Source organism: Zeus faber (genome assembly GCF_960531495.2).
Source record: "Zeus faber genome assembly, chromosome: 7".
Lineage (NCBI taxonomy): Eukaryota > Metazoa > Chordata > Actinopteri > Zeiformes > Zeidae > Zeus > Zeus faber.
In genome coordinates this window covers 31,035,941-31,053,440 of record NC_137203.1, presented here as the reverse complement: position 1 = coordinate 31,053,440, position 17,500 = coordinate 31,035,941, and the positions used below count along the sequence as shown (strand labels likewise).

General features: G+C 45.1%; 3 protein-coding genes across 5 annotated transcripts in view; all 3 read right to left on the bottom strand.

Moving 5' to 3' along the window:
* LOC307233166 (dual specificity testis-specific protein kinase 1) overlaps positions 1–8,545 on the bottom strand; it is an 18,537-nt gene extending 9,992 nt beyond the window's left edge. Inside the window, exons 1-2 of one of the 2 annotated variants that reach the window (XM_080004388.1) lie at positions 8,397–8,545; positions 7,550–7,670 (exon numbers count right to left, since the gene is read on the bottom strand). In XM_080004388.1, the coding sequence (XP_079860514.1) occupies positions 7,550–7,580 (31 nt within the window). In that variant the 5' untranslated portion in view covers positions 7,581–7,670; positions 8,397–8,545. The remainder of the gene's footprint in view (positions 1–7,549; positions 7,671–8,396) is intronic. The other variant, XM_080004389.1, reaches the window with a different exon arrangement.
* A 1,128-nt stretch (positions 8,546–9,673) lies between these two features.
* LOC307233111 (beta-1,3-galactosyltransferase 2-like) lies at positions 9,674–12,539 on the bottom strand (the record flags this gene model as incomplete). Its single annotated transcript, XM_080004324.1, has 1 exon — positions 9,674–12,539. The coding sequence occupies one exon, from the start codon at positions 12,537–12,539 to the stop codon at positions 11,535–11,537; it is 1,005 nt and encodes a 334-aa protein (XP_079860450.1). The 3' UTR covers positions 9,674–11,534.
* Positions 12,540–13,343: 804 nt separating this feature from the next.
* tncb (tenascin Cb) overlaps positions 13,344–17,500 on the bottom strand; it is a 37,981-nt gene continuing 33,824 nt past the window's right edge. For both annotated transcript variants that reach the window (XM_080003315.1, XM_080003314.1), the window contains 3 exons: positions 17,251–17,412; positions 15,612–15,775; positions 13,344–15,298 (listed from right to left, as the gene is read on the bottom strand). In XM_080003315.1, the coding sequence (XP_079859441.1) occupies positions 15,188–15,298; positions 15,612–15,775; positions 17,251–17,412 (437 nt within the window). In that variant the 3' untranslated portion in view covers positions 13,344–15,187. The remainder of the gene's footprint in view (positions 15,299–15,611; positions 15,776–17,250; positions 17,413–17,500) is intronic.

Here is a 17,500-nt window from a genome sequence, read left to right as displayed (position 1 = left end):
GGGAGTCTCCATGGTGTTTGAGTTACTGCAGCTAAATGACTCCATCAGTTATTCACACCATAGCTGTCTCATAACCTGTATAATCACATCATATGCGAGCTACTACGGCTAACTATATACAGTACAGTATACACATCTCAGAAAAGTCTTCATCTTCATCTTGTTAAGTTAACCAACATGTTTACCAACTAGAGATGCACCGATTTTCATGGTCGATTCCTATTTTTGATTTTTTTTAAGTCTGACCTGCTGATTCTGATTTTAAATCCGCTGTACGTCAATGACAAATACATCATGTGATCTGATCACGCTCACATGACAGGACAGCTGCACATACAGACTACCGCTGCAATTTTCAGTTACCACAATAGTGAGATTGCTGAGTTTGACACTGTGTTTATTATTGTTCATTATTCACTATGGACCAACATGAAACTGTCACTGAGTTCCAATAAAATAGAATATTGGACTGTCACCAAGTTTCAGTATAATTCAACCTGTAACTCTCACTGAGTTTTAGTAGGACACAACATATAACTAACATGGAAGTGTCCAGTTCAAACTTCAAATGAAAGGCTCTTTCACTTTAAGTGCAAATATACATTTATATTATATTTATATGGTACTTTGCAAATAAATTGCAGTCATCACCAAAAAATAAACAAATAAAATAAATGTCCAACTCTTCTCACTTTCAAGTCAAACTTTTCATCACGAGCCGAGCTCCGCTGTGACAGCGGTAGATAAGCACAGGATCTGAAAATATGCCTGACACTGATCGGCAGAAGAAAACAGACCAATTCCGGTCATGGTGATCGGTGCATTTCACGTTTTATATGTTAATAGGTCACATTTTTGTGCTTCTCATTAACTCTCCCACTTCCCATTTCACAATGCAGCGTTACACCTCAGTGGACAATAAAGTACCGCTTAGTGCGCTGCGTATTAGTAGATGTTTAGTGAGAGGAGAGAGAGGGGATGGGATACAGAACCGCATCTGGTCCAGTCTGAGGCATGTCGTTTAAATACCTAATAAATGTACGGTATTGTTTAATTTGATTTCCGTCATAAAATTACAATTATATATATATATATATATATAAATATATATATATAATTATTTATTTTTTTTTTCTTTTTTTTTTTCATAGTTTCAGCTGGCATTTCGTATCTGCATATTTTGACTAAGAATTGCGTAGTTGGTACACAAAATGTGTGCAGGTTGGCCGGTCTGAGAGTGTAGCAGCTTTGAAACCAACGAAGATCTTGTTTTTATGTTTTTGTTTTTACTTTTATATGAAGAAGCGCAACGAATCATTTAAATGACTCGTCCTTTGACACTCAGGATGGTGTATTTCTCAAACTTCACAGCAGCTCGGCTAGTTGCTTCCACCCGCAGCCTTGCATTGAGCTGATACAATTAATGTTTAGGTTTTCGACACACAGGGATGGGATTGGTGTTGACCTTCTCATTTGAATCTGGATGAGTGAATTTCCCCAAAGAACTAGAGTAAAGAGCATCCCTTTATGAAGTACCTAAATCGATTAAAAAAAAAAAAAAGGCAACAGACAATTTTCCACCAGAAAGACAGACAGTTGATTGTTAATATTAAAGGCTGGTGTATAATAATGGACTGGTACATAGGGACAGTTTTTCACACGCGGCCATCTAAAACATTTAACTTCCCAATACACCATAGATAAACGAGCGAAAGCGTTATCTGGTTCAGTCTGTGCGGCTTAACAAAAGCCGATATCACTTTGAGGGGAAAGAAATGTAGAACAGATCGATATAATGTAAAATTGAAATTCACCTGCTGTGAGCGAGACTCTCCACGGTGCTCGCCAAGCTACGCCGGGCCGAGCTGTCCTGACCTAATTTCTGCCCCCAAGAAGACCCCGGTCCGACTGTATTCCAAGTCAGGGTTTGTTGCCATCCAGAGCGACAACAACAGACGTCCCAGTCTGACAACGACGCCGGGGTACAGCGCACGCTGACACGCTGACGGATTTGGCAGGGCTCTGTCAATCAAAGTGGGGGAATCAACCCCGGCTATTCATTGGTGTGTGTGTTTGTGTGTGTGTGTGTGTGGTGGGGGTGGCTGGTTATGGTTGACCCAAACATAATGCCTTTGTTTGTAGCACTGTGTTTGTGCGACTTAACAATGACCGTGTTTTTCAGTCCCATAGACGACACAGCGGCAAATAAACGCTTACGGTGCAGACCTATCACCTCAATGCCTCTCGCTCTCTCTTTCTACCTCACTCTCTCTCTTTCTCTCAGTGTTGCGGTGGTCGAGGCCGCCCAAGGTGAGATTAATTCTCCGGCTAGTGAGTACGAGTCTGAAGCTTATGGAGCTTATTTGAGTCCATTCCAACCGATGAATGAAACTTGACTTGAAGACTGACTTCAGAACATTTCCAAGTCAAATCTAATGGCCCGACTGTAGCTGTAGTTGACTCTTTTGGCCGTGTGTAAAAATTAGGAAATAATATTGCTATTTAATCATGTTTTTTAATTCAGGTCAATATCGGTCAAGTCAAAAATCAATATGATCGGAGTCAATACGTTGTCAAGGCCGATATGAGGCCGAGGTCTACACTGTATAACCATGGGGACTCAAGTCGGGACATGAGAACGAGTGCTACAGTACGGATATTTCCCTTTCTTTTTGCCTTCTTGTTTCTCCTCTTTCCCTTCTTTCTGACTTTTTACTTTCTTGCACCTGTGTATGGCCTTTCTTGCTCTCTATCTTTGTCCTTCTTCACATCAATATAGATCGTCAATGAACAATAATAAAATAATAAATAACTATGAATGTGTTTATTTATTATTGCATATTGTGATTGATCATTTTTTGTTTCGCTCGAGTAGGAAATCGAGGGAAACAAATAAATAGAAATTTAAAACAAAAACACACTATTTTTATTGATTTTGTTCGGAGACAGGAACATGTGACAGAGCTCTCCGTCTTTCGGTGGGGGACAGTCTCTTAGTTGTGTTTGTGTTTTTCGTTTCATACAAGTAGGAAACTAATGAAAATAAATCCAAATCTAAAATAAAAACACAGTCTGTTTGTCTATTGTGCACTGGAGAGATGCTGCGTCTCCATTACGCGTGTTTAGGAAAAGAGTCACTGCAGGATTAAAACAGGGCTTAAAAAAAATAATAATAACAATTTTCAGTTTGAAATTCCAATCGCATACATGCGCAGTCCATAGCTGGGTCATGAGTTTAAAAAGAGCCAGCTATACTAAAATGGTTACATTCAGGTGGAGGTTCAAACCAACACCGATGAAAACAAAAGGAAAACCCTAAAGCGTCTCATATCACAGGCTGCATCACAAAGGTATAACAAAGATTTCAGCCTCTTATCAATGTCCTTGTCAACGCAGGGACAGAAGTGGCAATTAATCCTTGATCCATTTGTTCGCGCATAACGCACATTCAAACCACCGCTCAGGGAAGCAATGAATCCCCCAGCACCCCAGAGCTTCAATTTCAAGGAGAGATGATGTTATTGGGAGCCTCATCTGACCACAGCGGAGACCTCAGACGCTGGTATCGCGGACGGCCATCGCCTGCCTGACCTTCCTCCCAGGCTGATAAGAAATACCTGTTGGCGGGGGGAGTTCAGCTGTACGACCAGCTCACACCAAAGGGAGAATTTTCCCCAACAGAGTTTGCTCTTTCAACACGAGCCTTTTCTTCTTCTTCTTGGGAACTTGCCTGGGGCTGACACATGCCGGGGGATTTTGCAATGTGTGTTTGGTGTATTCCCCTGTTTATTTGTGTGGGTGTGTGTGTGTGTGTGTGTGTGTGTGAGTGTGTGTGTGTGTTGCACTTGAACCAATTACTTGAACGTAGCTGGCTTGCTGGGCCACGTCATTTGCCCCAATAGCTGCCCGCTTAGGCCCAGGCAGAGCTGAGTTAGCATAGAAGAAGTTACTAAGCAGTACTTTCAAAACGCTGCTTTAAAATAAAAGCGTATCTGCAAAAAAAAGTGGGAATAGGGCAGGGATGGCATGCAGGCCAGAGATCATCCGCTGTGCAGGCCACAGTCAGATCAATAGGGCCAGGGAGAAGCTGGAGGCCAGACCACACATAGCTGTGGCTCCCTACTCTGGCCCCTGACCACAGTTGGCTGCGGCAGACGGAGTGACGTCCAAGAGTATTGCACTTGTCTTAGAAAAAAGGAAAACAACAACAGCTTACATCCAAAGGGTGGATTGTTTTCCAGCTGTGGAAAAAAATTAAACACTAAAAAAAATGCAAAGCGTATTAACCGATCAATTTAATTTGATGGTTTTGGGCAATTTTGATCTCATTCAATCTTGGTGACTGGGCTTCATTCAACTGTGAAAAAAAAACAAAAACAAAAACCCTCAATGGATGCTTAAACTGCAATTTAATTGTTTCTCGGTGATAGCAGATATTGCTGGTAGAACGCAGGGAACATGTGGAAAGACGTGGCAGCAGTTTGCAATTCCGACGCAGCCTATAGTTTGTGGTAGTCCAACCCATTTCAAAACGTGCGTTTTGTATTGAGAGACATCTGAATTGTTGCTATGGGGTAAGAACATGGTAGAAGGATAGAATGCAGGCAGAGATACATGGCAACAGATATGTATGGAGGGGAGGGGGGGGTATAATAAGGGCAAAATGCATCGTGTGGGTACCAAGGGAGAAACGGATCGAATGCTACATGCCAACGTTATGCATCGGGATGTGATCTGAACAGCAGCGTGGCTAATCAGCTACCTTTAATCCGGCGTTGCCATGGAAAATGCTTTTGAAAATAGACTCGAGAGACTCGAAATGCGACTCAACACACCCCAGACATTGCATTATGCAGTATATCTGCTGTTTGTGCCCAAGGCCTTGGCTCACTCCTGCGCATCATGGTGAACTGCTTGTAAAGATCAATCTTCCGGGTGCGTTGTCAACTTAATGCCCTGACTTCCGTCCAGCCTCCTACATGCAGTTAATGGCAACAATAGAAAAATGGAGGTTATCGCTTTTGTCCACTTTAAGTTTCAGAAGGAGAAACTTAAAACACGTCTTTGATCAGGCAAAAGTTTAACCCCAAATCAGCTAGGTTGTATTGGATTAGAATACAGGCATGTTGTTGTTGTGGTGTATCTTAATATATGTCCGTATCTTAATGTGTGCAGTAATAACGTTGTATTAATATATTTGGCCAATTCTCCATTTTGAATGAGATGCATTATTCAAAGGGGATTAGAGCGGATCTGTCTTGCACGTCGGTGCCATCTTAACACCAGACAGTAACCCAATAGTAACTGCACCCTAATTGGGGTCTTGGCTTTTCTCCCTCCCTCTGTTATAATGTCACACCAGAGACTGAGCACTACTGTAGGGGCACGGAATACACCTTGCACCCTCCCACAAAAACACATCTAGGAATTAGAAGAATCTTAGGAAAATATTTGCTTCTAGGTCAGGGGTGTTGTGGACAGGATTGCGGTATACACCACTTTGTGAGAGCCACGTTACTTTTTTTTTTTTTTTGCAGTTGAGGTCTGTATGTGCGTGGCCGCATGGGCCCATGACCAACGCAGGCCATTTGGAAGCTCTTTCAGGCCATTAAAGCTGAAATGAATCAGCTATAATATATACTGTATATATATATATATATATATATATATATACTGTATACTGTAGATTTGTTTTTCTTCTGCACTTGAATTTCACACAAATGGGAAATAGCTAGATTTGAACATATTTGAGATATTTGATGTTTGAGTATCCCGTGGGCAGCGTCCAGCCTTGCGGACGGCATGTTTCATGCCCCTGCTGTGCAAGGCGTTCAAACAAGCTGTACTGTTTTTTTCAGTGGGTTTGTTTATTTGTTTTTTTACCAACCCAAAGCAGAACGGAGGCTCAGGGGCCCGAAGGAGGAGTTGATGGAGAGACGCTCCCCCTATCATCACAGGCGAATCGTTGACTTCGGACAAACAACGACACAACGCCACATGTCGCCGGAATCGGGAGAGTGGGCTGGACGGAATTTTGGAGGTCACACACACGATGTGGAAAACAAACAACGCCTCTATTGTCTTTTCTTCTCTTGTTCTGCCCGCCTCCATCCAGCGGATGAGCAAGCGATTGGCGGTGTTTTTCCAGTCCAAGTTCCCTTGACCAAGCCCTTGACTTGGTGAGAAACCTTCGACCCGGTTAGCGGACTAAAAGACAGCCAACATTGGCATTCCTGAAGGCGCCACTTAACACAGGTCCAGTGTTAGCAAAAGCAAACACTGATTTACAAAAAAAAGGAGAAAAGAAAAAAAGCTGTGGGAATACTTAACATGGTGGTGGCGGTAGCGTGTTTGAAGGCCGGGTTAGAACAATGTGAACCTCTGTTGGTTTTGGCTCGCGTCTCTACTGTACTGTATAGTGTCGCACTGTAAATCTCCATCTGGAACAGGCTGGGGTGATGTCGCATGTTGACTCCACCATATTTCAAGATTCAAGAGGTTTAATTAGGCATACTAGTAATTATATGCCGCTATGGCTTTCCCGATGCAGCATAGGAAACCCGGGAAAGCGAGGCCGAGGTCACAGAGCATGAGAGGCCGAGAATCAGAGCATGATTCAGAATAAGATGTTTGGCATTATATATATATGTATATAGAACCATCTGGGTTAGTCAGGGGGGCTTAAGGCTTACAGGATGCTGGACACATGTTGATCAGCCAGTGCGACACCACCCCCCCTTCTCTCTCTCCTCCTCATCCACCTCTAGCTTCCAGGGATGGGTGGAATCCTGCCTGCTTACTGTAGCATCAGTAAGGATGGGATTACTTGTAACATCTGCATCAATAAAACCAGAGGAGTGTGTGTGTGTGTGTGTGTGTGTGTGTGTGTGTGTGTGTGTGTGTGTGTGTGGGTGTGTGCGTGTGTGTGTGTGTATGTGGGTGTGAATGGGGGGAGGCATCATCAGGATATCCTTCCTCTTCATCTCTCTGTCTATCATTCCCTCCCTCGCTCCTCTGGTAGGGGGACTAGGGCAGCAAAAACATTGCATTACCTTCACCCTACACCTCACTAAGCAGACACTCACATCTGGGATTCAACAGCAAATAAACACAATAACGTCATAACGCCGAACTGATCGGTGTATCATTCATTATTCCATCCGTCCGACAGATCTGACATCTTGCTATGTCGACTTTCTTTCCTTTTTCATGTTACGCTCGAATTCCACTTTCCTCATGTTAGCCTCGAATCCGTTGTTTCTGCGCACATTGTAAGGACATACACCTTGGTTTAAAAAAGATATAAAAAGCATTCTTGAGCCTACATCATTAGACAACCGATCCCAGATGCGGATGCGGTCGAGCACGGAAGCTAGGCAACAAGACACTTCCCTGACACCACATATCTAAGCAGGGCGAGAGAGAGGCGGCAGGACGCTTAGCTCAGGTCTTTCTAATTCGGGACAACAACAGGAACACCTGCCACCATGTACTGTACCGTATGCGTGCGAGGAGAGGTTAGTTATTCCAAAATATCATAGATACTTACTCCATTGATTTAATAAGCTATTCATATGCATCTTGTGGGTGGGTGGATGGGTGGGTAAACTTTATCCTTCAGCTGGCGGAGCCCAGAAGAACTAGGCCTCTACAGTTATAGGCTCCACAGGCTGGGAAGAACCACACACACACACACACACATGCGGCAAACAATGAGCAGAAGCCACAATGAACACAAACGAATACTGTGCACAGTTGAGACTTTAACACAGGGGTGCCAAACTCATTTTAGGACTTGTTGTGTGCCGGATAACTCTTTGTTGAGAAAAGCAGTCCACTCAGATGCACTTTTGTGTAAAATAAAAAGTTGGAACGAAGCATATGAAATAGATATGAAATTGAAGTCTCACGTTAATTTTACAAATTGACTACATTGACTCTATTGCAATTGATTCAGCGGTGTCTATACTAGCTGTGCACATGTAGACTCCAACTGAATGTGAACATCATCTCGGGCCGGAATCGGATCCCTGGGCGGGCCGGCGCCGGCCGGCGCGCCGTGTGTTTGACACCCCTGCTTTAACGCAACAAACGTTTGCTGTCGTGCGGGCAACATTTGACAACATATGACATAGCGAGAAGACAGATCACGGCCGTGTAGAACGCAAGGCGCACGTCTAGTTCCTGCACACATGAAACAGAACAACAGGGGAAACAAAGTTTGATGCCGACCTAGGTGTACGGATCCGCTGGGTTGGTTATAGATTTAGGTTTAAAGTCTGAACACACGCCATTACGTTATTATTACACGGACCCACTGCGCAAAAATGACTTGGGGAAACAACACCGAAATGAAACGATGTGCTTTCTGTTAGAATGAAGGCATCGGTACTCACGCAGGTTGCAGATGGATGGTTTCCGCTGCAGATTCAGAACGAGTTCAATGTATTTTTTCTTTGCACTCTCCGCATTTCTAATTCAGCTTTCGTTGCATTTTGCTGGTCCTTCAAGGCTCCGTGCGGTTCTTTGCAGCGTCCGGGCGAGTCAGAACTTTGACGAGCGGGGTGTGTGTGTGTGTGTGTGTGTGTGTGTGTGTGTGTGTGTGTGTGTGTGTGTGTGTGTGTGTGTGTGTGTGTGTGGATAGAAGAAGGAGGAAAAAAAAAAAAAGGAAAAACAAATGAAAGTGCATGGTTTGTGGGTTGTCTTAGGAACCAGCTGCATTTCGTGCCGGCGGATGAAGCTCCACCCACCGCGGCGGAGATACAGCCATGCACCCACACGGACGACTCAAGGCTCCGGGGCGAGAGGGAGGGAGAGGGGGGGGGGGGAATGGTAGAGTACAGAGATGGGGAGATTCACAGAGGGAGAGAAGGGAAGAGCGGGGGTGGGAGGGGAGGTAGAGAGAGATATGGGAGGATTGACAGAGGGAGAGAGAGGAGGGATGGGGGGAGAGATGGGATATTGATAGAGGGAAGGGGAGAGAGAGGTGAGGGATTGATGGAAGGGGGAGAGAGAGGGCGGGAGGGAGAGAGACAGAGCGATGGGGGATTGACAGAGGGGGAGAGAGACAGCGAGAGTGAGGTGGGGGTTGAGGGAGGGTGGGAGGAGATAGGGAAGGGTGGAGAAAGGGGAGAGAGAAAAGGGGGAATTGGTAGAAAGGGGGAGGTGGAAAGAGACAGACGGGGATATTGACAGAGGGGGGAGAGATGGAGGGGGAGAGGGAAAGGTAGAGAGAGCGAGATGGGGGTTGACAGAAGGGGGGAGAGAGGTGCAGTGAGAGAAAGGTAGAGAGATGGGGAGAGTGAAAGAGAGAGAGGGAGGGGAGAGAGAAATGTAGATAGAATGATGGAGGTAGGCAGAGGGAGGGGGAGAGAGGCAGGGAGGGATGAGGGAGGGGAGAGATAGATGGGTGTTTGACAGAGGGAGAGAGAGAGAGAGAGAGAGAGAGAGAGAGAGAGAGAGAGAGAGAGAGAGAGGGGGGGGGGGGTTATAACCCTACAGGTTAGTTTCAAATCAGTTTTTATAAAGACAAAGATGCAGACAAAAGCACATTAACACCCTTGGACTTAAATATGATTGTTTAATATTGAATATTATTGTATCATCTTCAGCGTCATCATCTGCATTCTTTTATAGCACAATTCGATATTTTCATCCCAAAAGTAGACAGCAGCTTGATCCAGAGTAGGAGGAAGGAGGAGTATCGGTGTTAGATATAATAAAGATACTTAAGAAAAGTCCACGCGGTTGTCGGGATATTGACGCTTTGCTACTATGGCTTCTTTCGATACACCTGCGATGGCGAAAACCGCGAGAAAGGAAAAACAATGTCACAGAGGTAGAGATATTTTCAACTTGAGAGAGCTCATGGCCCACGGCAGCCCACTCCACCACGGAATGAGCACTGGAGTGATGTGGGGTGTGAAAGGCAAAGAGGAACACAAACAAAAGTGATAAACAATGCCATATTTTGCCATGCGAGTGATGCGTTTGCAAACACAATTGGGTTTTAATTCCGTGGTAGGGAGGTGAGGATGAGCACGCACGCACGCACACACGCACACACGCACACACACACACACACACACGCAGGAAACAAAAGCTGTGGGCTTTCATTGCTCTTGAGTTTATGAATCATCAGAAGTCCCTTTTTGTCGGCCCACTCAAAAAGATGTAGGCCCACCTCTGCAACCGTCAGTACAAAATACATGATCGTCTCTCCAGTGTATCATGCTATGGAAAATAGCGCAAGTGACAATAACATTGGTGTAGTTTTGTAACAGATAAAGGGATGCAACTGACATAAACATGCATTATTCAGGCAGCACAGTGCAGTTTTCACACAAAAATAAATAGTTATGGCAATCAAATGAGTCACTTCAAAGCTCATAAATGGTCCACCGAGAATGACGAGATATGGGGCAGCATGTGTTCCATCAATATAATTCAATAAGCTTTGACATTTGGACTACAGAGACCTGCAGGTTCCGTTCTCTTATATCTGGCACTTGTTTACACTGCCACCGCGTGGTCTTTGTGTGTAACTACACCAATTCTGGCCTCGTCACATCAGGCACGTACAGGGTCGTCCAACTCCTTATATTGCAGCTTTCTGAAATAAAATAATATAAAGTTTGTCGGAGACAATGGTGTCGGGAGGAACACCGTAAACATATCCATTTAAAAGCAAACTCCTTGCATAAACTCCACAACTGAGGATTCATGGTATTCCAGCATGAGAGCAGACATATGGACAGACTTCAAATCTGCCAGGCACTGAAAATAGAATAGGGGAGAAACGTTTTGGTATTTTAACCAAGGGCTGGGCAATATTGACACAAACCAATATCTTGCATACAATCAAAACAATCAAATATACATGTTTGTCTAAACTCCTTGCATACATTCCACTATTGAGTATTTTCGGTAGTAAGAGCAGACTTCATATGGAGACTAAATCTGTCAGGCACGCACTGAAAGAAAAATAATAGTGCAAAATAATTGTTGGTGTTTTGCTTAAAGTTTACTTCTTAATCTAGTTTCACACTTGAGATTTTCTTGGTAGAAGCGAGCTCAAACTTCATATGGAAGCCAAATATTTTTAGGCACACACAGAAGAACAGTGCAGAGACATTTTGGTATTTTAACCTACTTCTTACGTCATGGTATATTTTTGCATGAGCCTAGAGGTGGACAACAGGTAGTTTCATCTACTTTCATAAATAAACAAGTTTGACAATTCATTTAATCGTCAACTAAAATGCCATGATCGTGGCAGCCCTTAAAAAACAGTCACTGGATAAAGTTTAAAAAATGCTTACATTTGTAAAAAAGTTTCTTGTGTGTTTACAATTGAGCCATTCAGATGCATCTTAATGGCTCAATTTCAAGTTAAGAACACTTTTTTTGATAGTTTAACAAATCGAAGCATGTTTTAAGTGGATCCAAAGACCACAAACCACCGATATATATGTTCCCACGTAAATTGATTTTATCAGTGCATTGACATAGAAGTGCAGAAGTGCGTCGGTCGATCAGCAGCTGAGGTGGCCCCGGGAGAAGTCCCCCCAGATGCTCTGGAGCTGGGAGGGCTCGAACCCGTTAACGATGACCCGCTTAGCGAAGGTGCACCTGTCGTACTCCAGCCTCCTCACCTCGAACAGGTTCCTGAAGGACCAGAAGCTCCGGGAGGACGCCGGCCGGACGCCCAGCACGCGCAGACACAACCCCACGTACACGTCCTCCAGTGGGATCGGCCGCACGTACCGCGAGGCCGAGGCGATCTTGGCAGCCAGGTCCCCGGAGAACACGTACCCGGCCCCGGACACGTACGGCGGGAAGCGGTCGTCGGCGTAGGCGGCCTCCGACAGGTACCACTTGCCGCTCCTGTCCCTGCGGGGTCTCCCGTCGGCGATGACGGAACCAGTGATGAAGTCCCGCCGGCCGGGCCCGCCACCACGCAGCATCTTTACCAGGTGGTACACGTTGACGAACACGTCAGCGTCCACCTTCATGGCGTACGAGGCGTCGGGGCAGTGCGTGGAGAGCCAGTTCATCATCAGCACCGTCTTGACGGTCAGGTTGCGGTAAGTGTCCAGGAAGTCCATCTGGATGATGTCACCGTGTCGCCGGCTCTCCTCCGCCAACTCGCGGTGTCGTGAGGCTGAACCGCGGCCCCCCTCCTCGGGCATGCCCGTGTAGAACACGGTGAGGGTGTCCACGCCGGGGACCAAGCCCGCCGCGCCCCACGTTGTCCGGATCGCATTTCTCGAGGCGCGATCCCCGGGTCCAACAGGCACCACGAAGACCAGAAAGGGGGTTCGGTCCCGGCATGCCGCCGGCTGGTTCAGGAGGTATTTGTAGGTCGCCGGGGCAATCACGCGGTACTGGTCCGGAGGGAGCGGGCTCGGTTTGGGGAAGTGCGTCTTTTCTTTACTGGGAAAGAAATAGCCGCCGAGTAGGATCTGGGCGCACAGTGCGAGCGCTGCGGAGATCGTGAGGAGGAACTTCACTGGTCTCCATGAAAAAGTTACCTTCATTTCAAAAGAGTATATTCATATTTATGTTCCACGGAAGTCAATGTCACGATGCAGCACCGCGGTTGTCCTGCAGGGGAGTCAGCCACGCCCAGAGGGGAAGCAGGCAACAACTACATCCCATGACAGGATAGGGTGATGATAATTATAATAATAATATTTAAACATACTGATTATTGCCACTTATTATTTGCCACATGTTATGCAAAGCCAATTGAACACGTTTGGTCGTCATAAATTACAATAAAAATTGCATTCAAAATGAGGAAGGAATATTGTAAATATTATCAACAAGTTATTATTCAGGATGTAGGGTGTGCTTCCGGGGCCACACCTACAGAGAACAGACGCACAACTGCTGTAACGACTCACGAGTCCTGTTAAACCTGCTCGTTGTTCCCCATCAACAGATAAGCTGTGTGGCCAGCTATGTGGCTTGCACTCCAAATTAAGCTGCAAGAAAATGTCGCTTATCGACATGGTATCAATGGAAATCGGCAGATACAAAAAAAGAAGGATACAGTAATACAATATGATATAATATACAAATTATATATCTTTGAAATATATATATTTTTTTACAATACCTGCATTCCTGCACATCACACAAATCAAGCCCTAAAGAAGTTGGTCTTGTAGAGAAGAAGAGCCTAACCTTCCAACGCTATATCTACAGCCGCAAGAACTCCAAACATCATCCCTGACGATTTACCCTTTTGTACCTGTTTGTCGATACAATGAATTAACTGAGCATATTAGTTTTAAACAAACTTTGTTTTTATTTTAATATGTTTTACAACACCTGCTGTTCACCAAGTTATCCACAAACAAATCCTGAAAAGCAAAACAATAGAAAGAAACTTAATTTACACAGGCTTTCTTAAGAAGGGTCAGTGGTTTAGTATGCTGCCCTAGCTTGTGTGTGTGTGTGTGTGTGTGTGTGTGTGTGTGTTTGGGGTCAAAGGATAAAGGAACTAGTTCACTATAGTTTTGGCCTGCCCAGTTGGAATTGGCCATATTTTTTTTTTTATTAATTTTTTGCATCCATATCTTTTTTTTTTTTTGCATCCAACAACACAAAACATTCTCTTGTTCGACATTTATGTACTGTATTCACATTTTGAAAAAGAAAAAGAAAAAAAAATAACCAAAACAATAATCATAATAATAATAATAATAATAATAATAATAATCATAATCACCCATGTCGTAACACACTGAATAACAGGTCCTGCCTCAGATTCATATAAGTAACCAAACGCCTGGAGACATATTAGCTTTAGTCTCTCTATCTCTCTCTCTCTCTCTCTTTCTCTCTCTCTGTTCTTCACCTTTGAAAACACATGATACTGTAGCTATAAAGTAGTCCGGGACAATAGCACGTAGCCTGTAGGGCTCACACAACCAATGGAAACAACACACCTCCCCACACACACACACACACACATTTACGTGCACATGGGACGCATCCGGTAACCTTTATTCGCTTGACACTTAATTGACTTGTTAATGCCCACAATACCACATCAGATGACACCTGGTGTTAATATGGGAACGGGTTCAAAGGGAAGCAGGGTTTCAGGGAGATAAATTGACACCATCGAGTCGCACAAAGACAAACGAAACAGCAAGCCGGCGGCGGGGACAGGGGGATGGACGTGGACTTTGCGTAAAACTGCAGCCGTCCCAGAGAAATTCCCCATGGAAAAAAAACCCAAAACAATAAGAGTCAAGATGTAGAGTATGGGATGCGCTGTACATGGGTTTCTAAGATGATTCGCTTTAACAGTGTTTTCGTATACGTTCCTGTACGACACAGTATGTAAACAAACATCTCCACTGTAGTGTGATCCCCCCCTCCGATCCCCCCGTCCGCAACCTTTTGGAAAGACCAAAAACAAAAAGTCACTAGGTGTAAAGTAGGGTACTATGTGAGTTTGACTGTACAAAATTCGATGCCCCCCCAGCCACATGCAAATAGACCTCTCGGTGAGTGCTGCAAAGCAATTTGCTTCAAAAACAAACAAACAAACAAACAAACAAACAAACAAAGCATCGGCTGCAGTGCGATGGAGCTTGTACTCTTTGGTGTGTTGACAGAATCGGTTATGGGCTGTTTGTTTTTTTATTTTTTACTTTTCCACGCCGCCGCTTAAGTCTGTTTCTCTGATATCCATGTCAATTTTGGCATCTGCGCCACTTTTTCCTGGAGCCATTCCAAAGGCCTTGGCCGTGGCTGGTGGGGGTTTTCGGAGTGGAGTCGGCTGGGAGCTGCGGGGGGATGAACTTTGCCCTTGTATCTGTGAGTGAATGGGGGGTGGAGGGGCGGTGTTTTGATCTGAAACGGTGGTGGCAGGGCTCTTGGCAGTGGCTTTGGTAACTGCAGGTGGATGTGTGTGTGTGTGTGTGTGTGTGTGTGTGTGTGTGTGTGTGTGTGTGTGTGTGTGTGTGTGTGTGTGTGTGTGTGTGTGTGTGTGCGTGCGTGCGTGTGTGTGTAATGAAAGTAGTGATTGGTGAGGGGAATAAGCCAGGGTTAGAGGGTGAATTGAGGTTGAGGTGGTTAGGGGGGAGCTGGGGGGGTTCAGAGCAGCATGGGGTGGTTGTGGGCGGGCCGGGGTCGGGTTGGACAGGGTGGGGGGTGTAGGCGGGGCTTATGATCGTTTCCTCCGTCCTTCCAGGTTTCTGAAGTTGGAGGGTCGGATCTTCATCTCGGCAAACTCGATCGAGTGCTCGTGGCCCTTCCAGTGGAACCAGTTGACGCCCTGTAATCCAAAACAAATAATGAATGAAACGAAGATAGAAGTCAGAGAAGGTCAGCGTTGCTGGGACTGTGGCTATTAAATATCATATAAGTGTGAGTAAAACACAACAATATCAATTGTCAATGGACTTTTTGTGCAACACACCCCCATGCTTTTGGATCATGTCGTCCAAGTACAGATTTTAAAGACGTTTGAATCGGCGACCTCTAAAGGGAACCATAGGAACTACACCAACATTGCCAGACGTGACGACTACTCCTCCACGACGCTTCTCAGCCTTAGAGGCAGAGGACTATGAAACCGCTTGTCCTACCTTGCTGTGGCTGTTGTCTCCGTAGCGTCCCATGAGGTTGACCCGGTGGCAGTTCTTGTACCAGAAGGCGCCCTTGTAGGACAGGGCGCAGTTAGTGACGGCAATGTCGTTGTCGTGGTCGTACGTGGAGAATGGGCGACCGTGGTGGTACGTCATGGAGTCACCTGTGAAGGGGCAGACAGAGGGGTGGCGCGTCGGCTGTAAAGTTTGTGTCTTTTTAAAGAAATGGCAGAAATAGATTATTGCTCTACTGGTATTATATTGTATTGTATTCCATTTTTCATTCTGGTCCACTCCAGACTATTCAAGCATCCTTTGTAAATGGATATCATCTGTATCATGATTCAGGGGCTGAACCAAACCACACAGTTCTATCAGGTCATCGTATCAGGAAAGATAGACACACGTTCATAGATAACCGTAATCTTCAGTCCATTTAAACATAAACTTAAAGTGGTAATCCGTAAGATTATTGTGTTTTTAAAAAATCCCACATTTGATACTTTTTTTAGCTGCAACCTTTTTTTTAAGAAACAGCCTTTCAATGTATTTGCGTAATGCATGTGCCATTCTGTATGCCGTTTCCAATGTCGGTGGCGGGGTCTAACCGCCTTTCCCAGCAGGAATGGGGAGATCCGACGCGCGTAAGAAGTGAGAGGCAGCCGCAGTGAATTTGATAAAGCAGCGTCGCTAGTTGTGGTCAGTAAAGTGTCTATATGGATGAACATTCACAAACCCAAAATGAGCAGTTTCAGTGTTTAGAAATGTGGGACTTTTGGACAATTCTATGTATTTCCACTTTAACTTAGCTTACGCAGGCTGTTGTATTTGCAAATCAATGATGAGTTGGCTCAGGGATTGACAGTTAGGCTCGTCTATTTCAGCGTAACAGGGCTTTCACATAGGACCCGGTGTGTGCGCAATGTAGCGCACGCACATGCACTTTTGGTTGCCGGGTGAAGATAAATTATTGTTTGGAATGAAAATTGGACTGGTGTCATTACTTCTACAACAAGAATATTGTTTATGGTATTTTCATATTAAGTTCAGTTGGTCTGTATGAAATATAACATTCATTCTATTAATATATTATATTACAATGTCATATACTGTACAGTATTTCTTCAGACACTCGTATCTTATTTTAATGGCAGGGAATTTTCATGATCATATCTTCTTGGTATTATTATTTGCTATGGCTCATATATCACAGATCTCTACTGCATTTAAAGGCACACCTCATATGCCCACTTGGTTGGAAACCTGTTTCCACGGCAGAGATTTACTTCCAAGGTTCCGATAAACACATGGGTCGCACAAAAGCATGGGTCGCAGAGCTATGGGATTTCGGACACTGCTATTCGGACAATTCGGACAATCAATTTCTCATATCATGTTGCACAGAAATGTCCTGTTTGCTTCACCTTGTTTCTATTGGCCCAGCACAGACTACGTCACGCCGCACCGCGCTACTCAGCGCAAGGGTTAAAGCGTGGAGGATCTGCGCCTTCGCTTTGCTCAGTGCGGATCCTGCGCATCGCAACCAATACACAGCAATGGAGTTTAGAACAAAGCACGCACCGCATCCTGTGTGAAGGGCCCCTCAAAGGGTAAAGTGGTGGGGAAGCTTAGAACCCACCTGCGGTACCACTATAGCCTCCCACGTGGACCTTGTAGCGGGTTCGTGGCTCAGACACGGAGAACTTGTCGTACTGAGCGTAGGCCGTCTCTCCCTTATCTCTCAGATCCACTCGCAGCTCGTACTGACCTCCAGCCGTGATCTTGTGGAGATTGGCCAGACCTGGTGGTTGAAACATGACATGGCTGGAACCTTTGTACGGCGGAAAACTTTCTCTTTACTGACCCGGAAGCCCTAAAGTTCGATAATA